The sequence below is a fragment of the Plutella xylostella genome, chromosome 13, assembly GCF_932276165.1.
Source record: "Plutella xylostella chromosome 13, ilPluXylo3.1, whole genome shotgun sequence".
Taxonomy (NCBI): domain Eukaryota; kingdom Metazoa; phylum Arthropoda; class Insecta; order Lepidoptera; family Plutellidae; genus Plutella; species Plutella xylostella.
The window spans coordinates 1,435,554-1,454,136 of record NC_063993.1 but is presented as its reverse complement, the minus strand read 5'-3'; the positions used below and the strand labels follow the sequence as shown (position 1 = coordinate 1,454,136).

Below are 18,583 nucleotides of genomic sequence, written 5' to 3'. Positions count from 1 at the left end.
TTGATTGATTTCAAAGAATATGCATGCCAAAAATCTCTTTAACTATTACATGCTTCTTTTCTGGCTGACCATCGTCTCAAATTAACTCTATTCCGGGTTTTGCCTTTCCCGATTTCACTCATTTATTTAAGCCAGCGGCAGCGTTATGTCGAGTTTACAAAAAAATCCTGTAGCAGCATGAAAAAGCGACAATCTTGGCTAGTTTAAGACGTGACATAAGTTATGCATCGCGCTCACTCACATCGCGCAGCCTCAAGAGCGAGCGCGACGACGTAGAACTTTTGTCACGACTTAAATGCGCCCCGTACTAGCCCTTCTGAGCATGGTTCAGCAGCCACAGTTGCCACTAAATTCAAAGAATATAAGTACATACTGATTATATGATAGTGCGTTTATTTATATGTAGATTGTGTACACGTAAATTTATACATATTTAAAAAATCTGTAAAATAAAAAATGCTAAATTTGCCGCCCCTCTAAATCTGCCGCCCTAGGCACTGGCCTTTTTGGCCTATAGGTAAATCCGCCACTGAGTGCAGATTTCAGACGCATATCTACAATGAGCTCTTGCAGCATATAAAGGTATTTATTGAAACACACTAATAAGAAGGTATAGATTTATAAAAAAACTGAACATACACAAGACGTTGTAAACTATAAAAACATCACACTTTCACTAAGTATACGCTCACTTCCACACCTTCTTCACGCAGGCTGCACAAATGCGACACGGACTTAGAAGAAGAGGAATTTTCTGCAACAAAAAACTGTGGGCACTTAAATGTGTTCGATTTGTCAAACAACATCTAAAGTACTTATTGTCCTCATACGGCGGAATGCGAAGCCGACCGTTCCATCTGGCATGAAGCGCCGAGCGCATAATACGGCTAAGCCCCAGTTTCATCATACTCTGTTAGATCATAACCAGGGATTAGGTCGTCAATTATAACTGCGTCATCTTCATATTAAATTCTTAACAGATGTATCAAAAGTCAACCACTAATCCCTGGTTACGATCTAACAGACTATGGTGAAACTTGTCCTAAAGGTACAAACACAGTCATGGTTATCAGTCTCACCGCTCCCTGCGTCCGCCGGCCGCGAGCTCGTGCTCTAGCGCCGCGATCTTCTCCTCGTGCCGGGTGCGCTGCGCCTGCGCACGCCGCTGCTGCTCCTCCAGCGCCAGCACGATCTTCTCCAGTCGCCGGATCTGCTGCTGCTTGGTTTCTAGAGTCGAGAACAACTCCTGGATCTCGTCCGCCTTGCCCGCGATTTGCTGGTTCACCTGCCATGGGAAGTTGTGAAAGTTGAAAGACTTGACCATCCAGTTGACACTGAGGTACTTATGTTTTGCCCAATTATGAGATAGACGGTAGACTGGAAGTTCAGCAATAGAGTAGATGTACAAAGTTATTTCGAACACAGCTGGTAGTACCTATACCTGCATTGAATGCGCAAATCAAATAAAATCGTTTATTACGATCAAGTGTACATTAATGATCTTAAATTAATAAACAGCACTTAGAACCTGATACCTATACGGGCACTGCAATTTAACTTAAAAGTAGTTAGGTACTAATAAGGAACCAATTTTCAAAATAACAATGCAAGCTCGTAGGTAGCAGGTATAGCCATGTTTAATAGGCCGATGGAAAAGGGAGCTAAGCCGAATACGTAGCTAGACAAAAAGCTTGTGCAACGCAACGCAAACAAAATAAAATGACAAAAGCAATAAAACAAAAAGGCGCGCCTCACTTCGTCCACGAGCTTCATCCTCTGGTCGAGGTCCGCCTGCAGGCCCGCCAGCCGCCGCGCCTGCTCCGCCTCCTTGCCCTTCAGTAGACCGATCAGCTCCTCGCGGATCTGTGCAGCATCAGCCAGTTACAGGGGGATCACTCTAACTATTGTGGAAGAGCGGAGCCTCCTGATACAGGTATTGTTTACTTAAAAGGAGACTCCATTTACTAGTACATTTTATGATTATTTTGTTAAAGGAAATAAATGATTTTGTATTTGTATTTGTATAACTATATGACGAAAAACGAAGTTTCGGAGCGCTGTTGTGCGAGCCACGATCTATCTATCTCGTTGCATCAAATGATTACACGATAGCTCTCCTTCGTTTGTTTTTTGTCAGTCTCTCTATAGAGTAACCCTGTCGCGAATGCATAATAGCATTGCGATTAAAATCGTAGGGTTCACATAACTACAAATGTAAATAAAGTATTTAGTAGGTAGGTATATAATTATTTTCTTACCTTCCAATGAACATGTCTGGCTCTATCTGCTTCGCATACCTATATCAAATCTTACATACATAAAATCATTTCTTAAGAGGTTCGAATGTAGAACCTTATCTTTCTGGTGGGACCTCTGTGTCCCGGTAATGGCCTCCAAACCACCCCTTTCTGAGCCATTCCTCTGCCACCTAATTCTCAGGTTTCTATAATAACATAATGATAAGAACTCACCGATGTTATCGTCCTTATACGGCTTGTAACTCACCACATCTCCTCCAAGAACCTCTTCTTTTTCTTTTCTTTCACCAGTAACAATCACCATTTTTTCCCTCCTATAACTTCTCTCTATTTATTTTTTCTTAAACAGTGTTACCAACCTTACCAACTACTTATCCCTCACGTTTCGTTTCTGCAAACTTATTTTAACTGGAATCGCGTTTCGCGACACTCCCAAAGGAACAGGGAAGAAACTATTATGTATTGTTATTGTTTAAAAAAGGTTTGATTATATTAAAATAGTTAATATTATTATTAGTAAGTTATTGAAATAAATTATTTATCTTTGACTAAATTCTTATTAATTTATTACCTACCTAAAGTTAATGAAAGGCCAAGAAATGTAATTCAATAACAACAAAAACATAGAATCATACGTGACATTTATTGATCAAGAATAAGAAAGTATACTATTCAATTACATATTATATACTTCTAATTATACTTAAAGTATACGATACATCGATACCTTTAAATAACTATAGTTGAATACAATTCACACATATTAAATTTACTAATTCCTTGGTCCATTGAGCAATCTTTTCTTTAGCTCGTCTTGCGGCGGCACGACTATTACTTCTCTGATCAGTAGTAGGCTCTACTGTTTCTATTTCGGTGGGCATGTCAACGCTTCTCCCTTCCATCTCTGTTTCTTGAGTAGTTTTCAATGTTTCTGTTTCTTCCCTACAGTCTGATTCTGTCCTAGTAGATACATGTTCCTTTTCTATGTGTTCATGTTCTTCTATCTCCAATGGGAAAAGATGGGCAATGGATCTTATATATTCCTTGTCACCAACCTTAACTGTTGCTACTCTTACTTCATTGTCTCTTCCTCTATGAAGCAATATTATTTTACCTATCTTCCAAGTAGAACGGTTATTGTTATCACCTTTGATCTGTACGACATCCCCAACCTTAGGTTTAGACTGGCTGACCACTCTGGGCTGTTTATGTCGTATTTGTGTTCTTTCCTTCAAAGCATTAAGATATTGGTTGATGAACATTTTTCTGAATTCATCTACAAGTTTGTGGCTTCTCTTCCATCCCTTTATTAGTAGTTCCTTTGTAATAGTATCTTCTCTGTATTCATATGGTACTTCAGAAGTTTGCATCAAACAGTCATTCATTCGAAGGAAGTCCAGGGGTTTCAATATATGTTCATGTTCAGCCCCAACATAGGTCAACGGTCTTGTGTTAAGTACCAACTCAATTTCTTTCACAATAGTTGACAGTTCGTTGTCTCTCAGCAAACGGGTATCTAACGATCTCTTCATACAATGTTTAACCAAGCCAACTAAGCGTTCATAGAAGCCACCATGCCAAGGTGCTAACTCTGGGATGAACTTCCACTGTAAGTTGTTGTCAATACAGTATGGTCCGGTCATGACTTCTGCTGTAAGCTTGAACTGAGCTGCATTGTCAGATATTATGAGACGTGGTAATCCTCGTTCTGCTATGAACCTTCTGAGTGCCAAGGTACACTGTTCCGCTGTAAGATCCTTCACTATTTCAAGATGAATTGCTCTCACAGCTAAACAGGTGTATAGGCATATCCATCTTTTTTCTGTTTGTCCTTTATCCGTGGTAACTAGAAGAGGTCCAAGATAGTCCAGGCCGATGAACGAAAACGCTGAAGTGAAGTTTACTCTTTCTTCTGGTAAGTCAGGCATCTGAGGTAGTCTGTAAGGACCTCCACCATATTTCCTGCACTGTAAACATCTCTTCAGTGCTTTTTGCACTTTACATCTCCCTTGTGGGATCCAATACTTTTCACGAATTAAAGAAAGAGTATGTGTTACTCCAACGTGATAGTTGTCCTTATGAATATTGGATATGATTTCTTCTGTCAGACTGGATTCTTTCGGTAGGAGGATGGGATATTTGCGGTCATAAGGCAGGTCAGTTAAGACTATCCTTCCTCTGCATCGGAGTAAGCCATTTTCATCTTTGAATACACCAAGGCTACGACTTAAATCAGTACTTTTTCCTGCACATTCCTGTGGGTAGTGTAATTTCTGTTCTTTCTTGATTTTAGCAGTAATATTGGTAATCGTTTCTTCACTTTGTTGCAATTGCAATGATTCTGGGTTTACATTTGCTTCATTTAACGTAGGTCCATCTTCATTTTCAGTAGACTTATTTTCAGGATATCCTTCTGACTGGGTCAGACCCTCCAAAGCACACAGGTTTTGTGTCATTGCCCAGTTATTCTTGTATTCTCTTTCATTCTTCAAAAATTGGGGTCCTTCAAACCATAGTTCTCTTTTTGCAGGTGTAAAGTCTGCAACTCTGGTTGCAATATCTGCTGGATTATCCGCTGATTTCACATACAAAACTTGCGTGTCTTGTTTATTTATTTCAGTAACTCTTCTTGAGATAAAAGGAGGTAATAGCTTTTCTGAGCGTAACCAGCTTATAACAACTTGACTATCAGTCCAAAGGTATTGTTTAGATATCGGTACTTCAGAGTGTTGTCTCACATATCTTAAAAGTCTGCTGCCAATAAGAGTACCCAATAGTTCCAACCTCGGAATTTGTAGATTATCTTGGTCTTTGAGTGGAGTCAGTTTTGACTTGGACATAAGCAGTCTTACTATCACTTTATCCTGTGATTCTGTTTTGATGTAGACAGCTGCCGCGTAGGCATCCTTGGATGCATCCGTAAAACAGTGTAACTCATGTACTGCGTTATCTTGTGTAGCGCCTATGTATCTTGGAATCTCAATATCTTGAGTTTGGTGTAGACTGCTTGCAATCCTATTCCACTCGTCTCTTAAGTCTTCTGGCAGTTTGGTGTCCCATTTAAGTTTTAATTTCCAAAGTCTCTGTAGATATTCCTTAGCTGGTAAAAGAAGAGGACTGCTAAATCCACAAGGATCGTAGATTGAGGCTATTTCTTGAAGAACATACCTTTTAGTCATATCTCTATCACAGTTACTTATCTGTGTTTTAAGTTTTAATGTATCTTCTAGTGTGTCCCACACAAGTCCTAACACCTTTGTGACTTCTTTGCCTTCAAGTAGATGTTCAGGTATTTCTTTTAGAAATTCTTTGTTATTTGAGTTCCATTGTCTCACGTTCATCGAGATTGTTTGAAGGGAAGCATGTATTTTTTGATACAATCCTGTAGCTTCATCTTGTTGTTTCGCTCCTAGTACAAGATTATCAACATATATCTTTTCTGCTACGTTCTTAAGTGTTTCATCTCCACATTTCAGAAAATGACTCTTTATTGTTGCATTTAGTAGGAATGGACTGGATACTATTCCAAAGGGAACTCGACAAAATCGGTAGCATTGTAAGTTGTCTTCTGTTACTTCTTTTGTAGTATCTTTTACCCACAGGAATCTAGTGACGTCACGATCTTCGTTCTGAAGTCCTAGTTGTAGGAAGGCCTTCTCAATGTCTGCTAGGATTCCTATTTCATGTTGACGAAACCTCAAGATAAGTCCAGTTAAGTCTTCAAGCATCAATGGTCCTTTGTACATACATTCATTCAGGCTAGATTGTGTACTTTTAGACTTAGCTGATGCATCATAGACAATTCTCAGTTGAGTAGAGCTATCTTTCTTGACCACGCAGTGATGTGATAAGTAATGTATTGGATGTTGCACATTTTCAAAAGCATTCTTCACCTTTTCTATCACTCCAGATGACTTCTGTTCTTGAATGGTGTCATCATAAATGGCTAAAGTATTCTTATCCAATCTTCTTAATAGGCTGGTCAGTCTTCCTACAGCTAGACCATAGTTTGATGGTAGGTTTGGTGGATACTGGACCCACGGCCATTTGACATGATATCTGTTCTCTTCAAACGTAACTGTACTGTTGAAATTTCTTAAAGCTTCTTCTTCATTTGTAGTCTTTGGAGAATCCCTAATACCGATGGATTCCAACTCCCAAAGTTGTTTAATCTCTCCTTCCTTGATAGGTAAGTCCGGCTGAACAAAACCTAAGTTATCTGGCAGGTTAGTTTGCATGTAAGTTGCTACACTAAGAACATGTTCTTGATGAAAGGGAGATCTGCCACTGAAGACCCAACCGAAATCTGTTTCAATTAAATAAAGGTTTTCTTCAATGCTAAGTTTTCCATTTTTGATGAATGTGAAGTAATAGTCGTTGCCAATGAGAAGATTTATCTCACCGCCCATGGATCCATCATCTGAAGGAATTATTTCTTGACCAAATTGGTACTGTCTGAAATCAAAACATGATATCTGTTGAGTTATAAAGTTTACAACATTAACTATTACATATCTTGAGTGTCCGGAGTCACAAACTAATTCTATCTTAACTCTAGGACTCTCTAGCTTCTTAGGTTGCTCCAGACCAAAGGTGTAAATCATTAAGTGATCTGTTTCAATGATTTCTGGCACTATAGTCTTAGTTAGGTTTTTAGTGATGTACGACCTTTGGCTACCAGAATCTAGTAAAATTCTACATTTATGTAAAGTACCATCTTTACTTCTTACTTGAGCTATAGCAGTCTGTAGTACAGTACCTTTATTCTTCTCGCTGCGAGTCTGTAGTGTTGTACTTTTCTGGGCCATATTGCACAGTGCTCTATTATGTTTTCCGATTTCACCACAGTAGAAGCATCTTCTTCTTTCTTTGTAATCTCTTGCTGTGTGATCCTTTTTAAAGCAAACAAAACAACGTCCAATTATCTTCTTTTTCCTGTCTTCTACTGACACCACTTGCTTACAGTTGTCATTAAAATGTTCTCCATCACAGAAGATACAAGGTAAGCTTCTCTTCTTTCTCTTTGCAGGTGTGACTTTGGGTGTAGGGAATTTCCTCTTCACTGGATATTGTTTCTTCTCAGTAGTGTTTGTAAACGATAGTGTACTCAGCAAAGGTTTTGTTGTAGTGACACGAGCAGTAATCTGTTGTTCCAATAATTTTCTTATAGTATCAACACTTTGTTCTTCTACTTTTACTTTCATTTTCAATTCATAGATAATATCTTCAGGGTACTTGTTTAATATAATTCTTCTTAAATTATTGTGGTTAGTATCTTCTCCCAAAGCTTTTAAAATCCTGAGGTGTTTCTCTATTTCATTAAATACATTCATGCATTCATTTGGTGAATGAGCACTTTTGAGGTTAAGAAGCGCTTCATAATGAGCATCAATGACCATCCCAGGCTTACCAAAACGATCTTTTAATATATCGACTGCAATCTCATAGTTTTCATGAGTTATGTCTAAGCCTTCAATGGCCGCTAATGCCTCTTGGTCCAGGGATGCCATCAAATAACTGAACTTGTCAGCTTTGGTAAGTTTTTGGGTATCTACGCTGGATTTAAAACGGTCCCAGAATTCATTCCACTTCAGAGTGTCTCCATTGAAACGTGGTAACTCTAATTTTGGTAGTTTGGATGTCAATTGATCAACGTGTTGTACTGGTGGGTCACCATTGTTTTTGTTATCGAGGAGCTTTGCTTCTATTTGTATTTCTGTGTAAGTTCTGGATTCTTCTACTGTCAACTTATCCATATAAATATGGGTCTCCTTCATAAAAAGTTCATTGAGCAACTTGAGGTTGTAATAATCCACTGGTTCAGTCTCTCCTTTTTTTATTTTAGTAAGAATAGTCTCTACCTTACCTTTGACTATCTCTATTCGAGTTTTCCATGCTTCCGTCATCTTTGAGCCAATTTTTACCATCGGCAACTTGTCCTTGACAGTGCTGAAGTGTCACGACAGTAGCCTCTGTCTTCTGATGTCTTCTCTGTCCTGGATACAAACAGGATCAGCCTGAAAGGTGATTGATAATGATCGAGTAAGTTCTCATAAAGATAGCACATTTATCTAGCCTTAAATGTTTTCATTCCAACAATTTGTGTCTCAAGTTTGTTGTTATAACTTTAAATTACAACTTGGATGTGATTACTGTTACTGTTCAATGAGGTATACATCGACAACATCCAAATGAAATTCTTAAAGGAAAATAGGCATGTACAAATTTGAGATAACCCACTAAACCTTTCAAATTTTATCATCATCACAGACCTCTTGAGTTTCGTAAATGCTGCGTAGGTATCATCTAAATTCAAAATAGGAATCGCTAAAATCATTTTGTGGACAATGGCTACCATGTTCGATTATTATCAGGAATAACTTAAAATCCACTCACCGATCGTATGTCCACAGCCAATAACAATAACGTAATTCACAAATACACTTTAAACGCATTGAAACATAGAAATGGCCTTCCTGACGTTTAAATTTATTGATTTTATCGATAAAACGAAGACGCTCATACGCCATTGATCAAGTTGAGTTTGAGAAAAAAGTTTGTTTTGTAAGGTTGGTAATGGTAAAACTTTTTCAATAGTGATGTGCCACAAAATGTTCATAATCGAAAATTGATTTGAATCGAAATCTATTGTTTTGAGATTCATTATTCTGGTGATGGTCCTTGGTAAATTTTCTATCTTGGATTAATATCTCTAAAATATTAATACCGGTCGGTAGTTACAATAAACCGAATTCTTACTCTGACATGACCACATTCTAAGGCTGTCTTCTCTGTTATTCTTTAGGATTCTACTCTACTCAGTTCATACTCTAAACAAACTGAGTGTAGAAACCTCTTGCATGCAAGTTAAATATACATATTTATTCTTTCTAATAGTTGTCAGATAACATGCACTTAACATTTTCTTCAAGTGAATGTTATAATCTGACTGCTCTCTTCTCTCTTTTGTGTTTGGCCTGACAACTAAACAGTCGTCTCTAGGTGAAGTAAGTAGGTAACACAAAAAAAACAAAGTTTCGAAACCAACTCTATTTATTTAAGTTATTTAGTTTGTAAAATTGACGTTCATCAGAAAAATATATATTTATACGATGAATAAAAACATTTTGACTTTGACTTATTTGCCTTTTACAACTCAATATCTTAATCATAATCGAATCGTTACTGAAAAATAGTAGGAACAACTCTATTCCTCGCTTCTCTTGTTTCGTAGATGGATCAGGCGGAACCGGATACAATGCGAACAGTTTGTAAAAATAAACTGTGTACTCGATGGTCTATGGTATATATATACCATACCTAAGCTTAAGCTGTTTAGGAATCAAAATTACAAATCATTCACGCTTTACAAAAAAGTAAAAAGCTTATGAGAATATCCCAGCATCTCCACCATGTCGCGAATGCATAATAGCATTGCGATTAAAATCGTAGGGTTCACATAACTACAAATGTAAATAAAGTATTTAGTAGGTAGGTATATAATTATTTTCTTACCTTCCAATGAACATGTCTGGCTCTATCTGCTTCGCATACCTATATCAAATCTTACATACATAAAATCATTTCTTAAGAGGTTCGAATGTAGAACCTTATCTTTCTGGTGGGACCTCTGTGTCCCGGTAATGGCCTCCAAACCACCCCTTTCTGAGCCATTCCTCTGCCACCTAATTCTCAGGTTTCTATAATAACATAATGATAAGAACTCACCGATGTTATCGTCCTTATACGGCTTGTAACTCACCACATCTCCTCCAAGAACCTCTTCTTTTTCTTTTCTTTCACCAGTAACAATCACCATTTTTTCCCTCCTATAACTTCTCTCTATTTATTTTTTCTTAAACAGTGTTACCAACCTTACCAACTACTTATCCCTCACGTTTCGTTTCTGCAAACTTATTTTAACTGGAATCGCGTTTCGCGACAAACCCTGCAGTAGTTACCTATTACAGCAACGGTATACCTATCACCGTCTTCTTAAGGCTGTGATTTATTTATCTAAAGGTGAAAAAGGTAACTATAGATGGTAACTAAGTAGATTCAGATAAGTTGGTTTTCAAAGTGACATAACTTGTGTGTAAACGTATCAATTTGAAAGAAAGGTAATGATTTCAAACAGAAGTGCGGATATTCAAGACTCACCTTGATGACTCTCCCTTGAGCTTTTGAGGTTTTTTCTTGTTGGTCGATTTGCTGCTCTTTTTGTAGCAGTTGCTCCGCCAGCGCGTCGTTCTGATGGTTGGCATCCAGCACCGCCATCTTTAAGTGCAATATCTGGAAAGAAAGCATGCACTATTCTTAGTAGAAGCTGAAAAGCAAAAAGGTTATGGTGTCATGATTTGGTACCTAGCATGGAGTATGGATGCTACTGGAACTAGGTAAATTTCAAAATGATAGTTAATGTTTCGTTAGGCACAGAGATCTTGCAAACCTCTTGTTCAAGTTCTGCCACATTATACCCATTGGAGTCCCCTTGGTTATTGGTGTTGTTGGCTTGTAAATCTCTCACGTATTGCTCGTACTGCATCACTTTATGTTCGCTGAAATAATAAACTAAATCAATACAGTTGCATGCAGCACTTCTTTTATTTCCTACTGAAACGATTTTACTCTTATCATTATACAAGAGGTAGGTAAGTACTTTAGTTTCACGTTCTTTGATAGCTCTCGGATCTGCCTTTGCATGTTGTCTATTATTTCCTCCTTCGTCACCAGTTCCGCAGCCAATTTTTGCTGTATCCCCACTTTGTCCTCAGTTTTCTGAAACAAACAATGCAGCAATAGTACCTATACCATACTTTCCTGATCCAATAAAGATTCCAATCTTTACCTTGAAAAGTTGAGTTTATAATGCTATCTGGAATTAGGGACTGCAAAGAAAAAAATGTAAATCATTGCCATTAAAGTTGCTACTTCTAAAGTAAAGCGAAGCTACAACCAGTATATTTACCGTGATTTTTGTTAGTGTTTCCAGGAAGCGTATTTTCTCTCGTTTACACGCGGTCACCTCGTCCTCTGCCACCCGCAGAGTCTCCTTGGTCGCGTGCAGCTCTGACCATAGCTCCATTTCTCTTTCAGTTGGTAATTCTAAAACAAAATTAAATTTCCTTTTGTTTTACCTAATCATATACTTAAAAACATATTACATAGCAGTTAGATGCTTTAAGTTTTCATAAAAAATAATTCTTTTTATTTCTTACTTACCCGGATTTGGTCTGCTCTCCTCCATCTCAGTAATTTTTGCTTTTAGTGCCTCAATACAAGCTTGGCTTGCTGCAATTTTTTCATCTGCTTCTTTATTTCTTAGCTCCTCAGCTTCAAAGCGTGCTTTCTGTTCATCAAGTAGCGTTTTTAACTCCTTTACTTCACTGTTCAGTTCTTTGATAACGGATTTGTGTTGCTCAGTCATTTTGGAGATTTGTTCTTTCAACTCCTGCACCCTAAGGATAAAAATATACACTCATCAGATAATTTTACTGTATTTGGTTTTATAACCAATGGAAATGATTATAATATATTAGTTTTTCTCACTCGGTTTGCAAAGCGTTCCGTTGCTGTAATGTTTGATTGTTAGCCAATTCTGTGGTTCTCAAAGATTCCCGTAATTTTCTAGCTTTTCCCTCCAATATACTTTCTCGTTGTCGACTCTGTCAAAGAGTATTATGTAATAAGAAAAATACTTTCAGTATCCCTTTACTATTCATTATAAAATACATAGACTATTTTATCTTCTGGGTAACTGTACTTGAAGCTGAAAAAAATGAAGATTATTGCCTTACCTGATCCTCCAGAGACTTGACAGTGCCGGTGAGGCTAGCTATACTGGCTTCAGCCTCTTTCAGCTGTCGATCCATCTTGCTGATCCGGAGCTTGGCTTGTCGCAGTTGGGGTTCCAGGTTCGATAACTTGCTGTTGGCCGAGTGTCTCGCCGCCCGTTCTTCTTCCAGCTCACGGCGTGTGTCCTGGATTGAATTTCAATAAACATGTAGGGAGGTAGAAAAAAGCGATTGCTCTGGTTAGATGTATTCAGATGACGCAATCGTTATTATGTACTTACCTTGAATAAAAAAGGAAGGTAGGTATACAACTATACATGGGTGATGCAAACTGCTATTTACCACTGACTGATTTTTTTGCAGTTCTGCTAAAGCCGCTGCATGGTTACTGATGTCCAACCGCAGCCTCTCGATTTCCCGAACTAACGTTTCGCCCACCGACACCAATGCGCTGCGTTCTTGGAAGACACGGCTAAAATAAAAATACTTTTAAATGATCTTCCTGCCCCTGATACTTATTTAGAGTATAGTATTTTTTATGTATTTAACTTTATTATTATTGATTGTATAAGTACTTTGAGAGATTTTTCATGGTGCCCACGATATTGTCGGAGAAATGTTTCAGCCCCCGAAGAGCTTCGCACAACTCCAGCCCCTGTGTGTTGAAGGTGGCTATGCGTTCCATCACATCCTCGTCCTTGATATCCTATAAAATATAATATTAGATAACATTATTTGTACAGGACTTGCAAACGTAAAAGATTTTCAGAAATGGAGTTCATAAAAATTTCAAACAGTAGAGGAGATAACACTCCACCTTGTGGAACACCGGTCTGTTATCTCTGTAAAATACGACTATACTCACGTGGATTTCAATAAGATCTTCTTTCACCCAATCTATTATTTCTTGACGTGTAGTGATTGCCTCTAAGCATAGATCAACAAAGCCAACAGGTAAATTGGTCAGTCTTTCGTCTAATTCCGCAAGGGAATTTTCATCTGGAATCAATATATTATTAGCATTTATTTTAGCTTTCATCCGTGTATTTTATTAATAAATAAAGTAGTAGGTATAATTTTGTTGGGTCATGTCCTTTGACCACTATTCCAAATTATAAAAAATACCTTTTGTCTTCACTGACCATAAGGTAAAATACTAGCGACAAGCTCAATAGCATCGTCGGGGCTGTGAGCGGCGAGGGCGTCGCGGTAGAGCCGGGCCACCTCGTCACTGGCCCAGTCTGTCACGTTCAGCAGCACCAGGTCATTCACCTGCACCCCCTCCCCCGACCCCGGGATGCCCTCGTGGTCCATGCGCATGCGGAGACCTTGAAGGTTGTCAAATAATTCCAGGATTGCTTGCTGAAACAGAATAGCATTGTCAGATCGGACATTACACGGTGTAAGAAAGAAGATTATTAATATCCTGTAAAATGTAAACTTACTTGTCTTGTATCCAGTTCTTTCTTCATAGTGTTAAACTGCTGATGCTGTGCGGCGTAAACAGCTTTCAAGTCTGGTTCTTTGTTGCAAGGCTCTGGAATCGCTGACTTTGCGGAGTTGAGCCGTGGAATCGTCACTGAGGAATGATTCTTGCTCCAACTGCTCGCCCTGAGCGGGGTGTTGGGTCGGCTGGATACATTCGAGTTCTGCCCTGGGTGAACTGGTGTTTGGGGCCTGCTGGGGCACTTTGGTGCTTCGGGAAGTTTTGGTGTTTGGGGCCTGCTGGGTAAGTGGGGTGCTTCGGGCACTTTCGGTGTTCGGGGTCTGCTGGGACACTTTGGTGCTTCTGGAACTTTTGGTGTTGGTGGTCGACTAATATTATTTACTTCCGCTTCTAAAAGTTGAAAGTCAGATATCATCAGAAAGTCTGAGCATTATGACGTTGCTGGCGTCGTCAATAAAGTCAAAGAATATTAATGCAAGTTATAAACTTACCGTCAGCTTCAATGTCTGGAAGTTCTTGATGACTGTTTCCAGTATTGTGGCTTTCAGAGATCTCGTCTATAGTATTAATAATGTAATCTCGTGCTACCACAAATGTTTCAATTTCTTCATTTGCGTGCTGGTCAGGTATTGTGTTATTAATCACTTCATCAGGTTGTTTTGCAGGGCTTATTTGCACAGGATCGGATTTGTCTTTCGTATGTGCTTGTGGAGAAGTCTTGGCCTGTTCAATGTAAAATAATACCTAGATTGGTTTAAAAGTACTTAATTAGGTACAAATTTTACGTATGGTAAATACTTATCAATGTGTACAGAAACCTACTGAAAATTTTCTGGAGAAACCTGTTGTGCACGTTTGTGCAGTACTATTATTTTGTATAGTACTAGTATTAAGTTAGGTGAATATTATACGAGGGCGATACCGAAATGATCGGGAATAGAAAAAAGTACAAAGATATCATAATATTATTTACTTTTATTGTTTTTCAAAGTAGTCTCCGTGACATTCAATGCACTTTTTCATTCGATTAAACCAATCATTGAAACAGTAATTCCAGTCTGAAGTGGATACTGTCAAAACAGCTGATTTGTAAGCTTCGACCGCCTCTTCTGGGCCGCTAAACCGTTGACCACGTAGCATATCTTTAATTCTTGGGAATGTAAAATAATCATTGGGGCTCAGATCAGGGCTATACGGAGGATGGTCCATCAACTCCAAGTTTTCCATATTTAAAAACGTTCTTGTTTTGCGAGCGGTATGAGAGCTTGCATTATCGTGGTGAAGGATTATACGACGATTCGGGTTAGTTTTACGAAGTTCTCTTACGACTTCCGGCAAACAAACTGTTGTGTACCAATCAGCAGTAACCGTCCTTTGTTCTTGTAATGGAATCGTAGCCACATGGCCAGTTTTCGATACAAACGAAGCGACCATTTTTTTCGACACGCTGCGTGAGCGAATAACTTTTGTTGGCTTGACCTCACCTTCGAAGACCCAAACTGCCGATTGATGTTTTCTTTCGGGCTCATATGAATAAATCCACGATTCATCACCAGAGACGATATTGTAGACAGCATTTGAACTGCCTCCATTGAACCGTTGCAGAGCAGATCGACACCAATTAACACGAGCCGACTTTTGTTCCTCGGTCAAACGGTGGGGCACCCAGCGCGAAACTAACTTCTTGACACCCAGTTCTTCATGTAAAATGGTTTGAATGGCTGTCATACCAATGCTGAGAGAAGCCCGAATCTGCTCGTATGTCACATGTCTATCTTCTTTTATTAACTGGCGTACAGCATCGATGTTATCTTGTGTTACCGCTGTTTTTGGCCGACCAGTAGAAGGGACTGTGGTAAGGAACGTCCACGGCGAAACTCAGAATACCAACGATATATAGTCGTTTTACTTGGTGCTTCAAGTTTATAAATAGAAACAAGCTCGGCGAGACATTGTTCTTGAGATAAACCTCGACGAAAGTTGTGAAAAATTATTGCACGGAAATGTTCCCGCGTAAGCTCCATTTTTTACACCGACTTGTCAAATTCAAATGGTCAATACTCTTTTATTTTTTACTTTTTTTAAAATTCGAAAATGGAATTATGTTTGAAAAAACACTACATTTGATACACCAAAAAGGTTTCACTCTAATTTATTCCTAAGTATTCTATTCCCGATCTTTTCGGTGTAGCCCTCGTACTTGTACTTATTATGCTAGGTGAATATTCGTCATTGTATTCTGGAGGCACCCGCTACCACAGACAGGTAATACGACGTTCGCTGCAAGTACTTATACAGTTCCCCAAAATTGATAATGCGCATAGAAATCTTCGCCATTGTTCGGCAACGGTCGTATTTCCGAACCCCATGTATTTAGATATGTATTTAGAGTGGTTAAGTGCATTTTCTTCATGCATTTTTTTTTAGATTTATGTGTTTGGTGCTAAAAGAGATATTGATTTATCGGTTCTACCTTTTTTGGCATAATATTTATTTGCCTAATCTCGTATTGCATAGTAACGTTTGGTCAAAGTCTCGTTACGCCGAAAATCGTATGGCATAAATCTCGTTTAGTTAAAAGTTATTTCGCATAACATTGTTTAGCCTAATAATAGTATGGCCAAATCTTGAATAGCCTAATAATTCTATGGCATAGGTTTATTAGGTTTATACAAAGTAATAATATTCGTTTGGCTTTAACTTTGACGGAGCGTCTCCCTACATAGCGCAAACTGGTACCTTGTATTGTGGACGCTATGTGGGAAACGCTCCGTTGCGCTTTGCTGCGCTCCGCTTTGGTTTTGATGAACATGTGCACCTAACTCGCTCCTCCTCGCTTTGCTCGTCGTCGCACCTATTTTTAGGTTTCGATCTCATGGGGTTTGTAATAATTATATTGGTCGTTAACTTTCGATTTTTTGATCATACAATATCGTCATTTTCGGGATGTAGGAGAAAAATACCACATTTTGTACATTTACTACTTACTTAATATATTATTTATTAAGATAACATTACGAGAAACAAGATTATACATAGGTATAGACGAACATAAATTTGAGCAAACGAAACTTAGGTGTTTAAAGATTGTGCCTAAAGAGTTTTAGACGAAACGAGCCTTATGCCACATAAGTCTTGGCAAAGTGATGGTTCGGCCAAAAAAGTTTAGACCATACGAGTTATGCGAAATGAGTTTTGGTCAATAAAGATTATGCGAGATGAGCGGAACCCTGATTTATCAGTAACGAAATTTGAGTCGATAATTCATAATATTGTCATAATATTAAAATTTACTTCGAAAATGTTACAGTACTTTTCAAATGTCTTGCTCAAGCTGGTGTTAATATGGATGAAATAAGGTTTGAATATGTTAGAAGAAGAAATATGGATTTAAAACACAGGTTTACATTAAAATCTCAGTTCAAAAGTATTTACAGCGCTGATCATTCACAATTACAATAACAATTACAACTTGGTCTTTTGGGTGTGGCTTTATTGGCTAAGTGAAGTCTATCAATGTGACGTATATTTTATTCTTAAATGTGCCTCATAATATGGCGTCGTCAAAAATAATTAAAGTTGAAATTAAATTCACATTTGAAAAAAATAACAAAAACGATGTGTAATTGCAGCTCTTTATAATTCCACAAAAGTAATACTGATCTTGACCTTGAGACCTTTGACTGATCGGTGACAGCCACCGACCGCCCAAATTGTTTTCGATTATGTGTCACATGATATTGACTACTATTTCTTTCGAACAAGGATCAAAATGCAAGTGCTTTTACGATTCAATGATTCGGGTGTTTCCGGGAATACGACAGTTTGCGAAGATTTGCATGTGCATTATTAATATGGGAGAACTGTACCTATCTATTACTTGTAGTCCTTGCTACTGGCTAGAAGCGAATACCTTTCCAACATTGGAGGGCGAATTCTTGGGTCTCTCCTTGGCTTGTGCCAGGCTCCGGTTGGTGGCGTTGCGGGCGGCGCGCGCGGCAGACGCGGCCGTGGGGCGCGGCGCGGGGACGGGGCTGGGCCGACCTGCTGCTGGGAAATAATAGATTCTTAGATGACGGTTGAAATGTATTAGTAAAATTCCCGTCCACAGATCAAACAGTTAAAGAAACATGTGTAAAGATAGCCGACAGACTCATGCTATTTCGCCATTGTCATATTCTTCCTTTTCCTATGACGGTTATAGGTATATCTACCTGCCCGTCAGAATTATGTACCTTCTGGATCATCATCATCATCATCATCATCATCATCATCATCAGCCAATAATCATCCACTGCTGGACATAGGCCTCTCCCAAGGAGCGCCACAACACTCGGTCCTCGGCCTGCCTCTCATATCTGCCGAAGAACCGATAACCGTTGGGGTAGACGAGTTCTCGAGTGGAGACCACGAACAGGCAAACGCAGCGTGGGATGCCCTCCTGCCCGCTGGACTGACGACCTTAGGCGGGTGGCGGGTAGTGGTTGGATGAAGAAGGCCGAGGACCTTCTGGATAACAATCTTATTTTGTTTTTAAGTTTGTTAGTACTTATATAGGACTATCTAGGAATGGCCCAATGCCAAATAGAAAATTAGGGGACATCCAGGACACGAGAACCAATCTGTGTGAATTTGTGTTTATCAGTCCCAATCGGGAACGGGAATCAAACCTGTGGCCGGCGCAGTCAGTGCAAATAAGTACTCTATCGTCTGGCAATAGGATGTGTTGTTAGTGAATATATCTACTGGTACTTAACTTTATAATCAAAGACTGGTAGGTACTTAGCCCAAAAACTGTAGCCAACTCACGTTTATCTTTTTGACATTTGCCCACCGCTGCCATAGTAATTTTAATGCAATTTATACTCTACAGGTTTCACCAATTCAAAGTTCACGTGCAATTTATGATTATAATGATAAATATTGATTTTATTTTGGAGTTGAAGAAACGTTTGCAATTTTGAGTCTTGACATTATTTAGTGTCAGAGTGACACGTTCTAATTTTAAAAATACCGATTTGGTTTTTAGTTTGATATTTCATTAATCATAGAGGTACAATTTTCATGCAAGGAAAATGCCTTGG

General features: G+C 38.7%; 2 protein-coding genes across 8 annotated transcripts; both read right to left on the bottom strand.

Moving 5' to 3' along the window:
- Window positions 1-603: 603 nt before the first annotated feature.
- LOC119692273 (golgin subfamily A member 6-like protein 1) lies at window positions 604-18,490 on the bottom strand. 7 transcript variants are annotated; one of them, XM_048625183.1, is made up of 19 exons: window positions 18,309-18,489; window positions 17,413-17,549; window positions 13,991-14,222; window positions 13,814-13,889; window positions 13,498-13,768; window positions 13,195-13,414; window positions 12,918-13,051; window positions 12,628-12,758; window positions 12,395-12,524; window positions 12,056-12,238; window positions 11,808-11,923; window positions 11,481-11,716; window positions 11,227-11,363; window positions 10,918-11,036; window positions 10,708-10,816; window positions 10,419-10,550; window positions 1,756-1,863; window positions 1,080-1,285; window positions 604-767 (listed from the first exon to the last, which is right to left on the bottom strand). In XM_048625183.1, exons 1-19 carry the CDS (start codon window positions 18,340-18,342, stop codon window positions 689-691), a joined length of 2,790 nt encoding a protein of 929 aa, XP_048481140.1. In that variant the 5' UTR covers window positions 18,343-18,489; the 3' UTR covers window positions 604-688. The 7 variants fall into 7 exon arrangements, 6 of the variants coding, with proteins under 6 accessions (XP_048481140.1, XP_037968161.2, XP_037968162.2 ...); XM_038112233.2 differs by having other exon boundaries at window positions 13,498-13,889; XM_038112234.2 differs by having other exon boundaries at window positions 13,498-13,889; window positions 17,413-17,546.
- LOC119692070 lies at window positions 2,883-9,092 on the bottom strand. The gene is made up of 2 exons (XM_048625177.1): window positions 8,655-9,092; window positions 2,883-8,275 (listed from the first exon to the last, which is right to left on the bottom strand). The coding sequence occupies exon 2, from the start codon at window positions 8,183-8,185 to the stop codon at window positions 2,996-2,998; it is 5,190 nt and encodes a 1,729-aa protein (XP_048481134.1). The 5' UTR covers window positions 8,186-8,275; window positions 8,655-9,092; the 3' UTR covers window positions 2,883-2,995.
- Window positions 18,491-18,583: the final 93 nt, after the last annotated feature.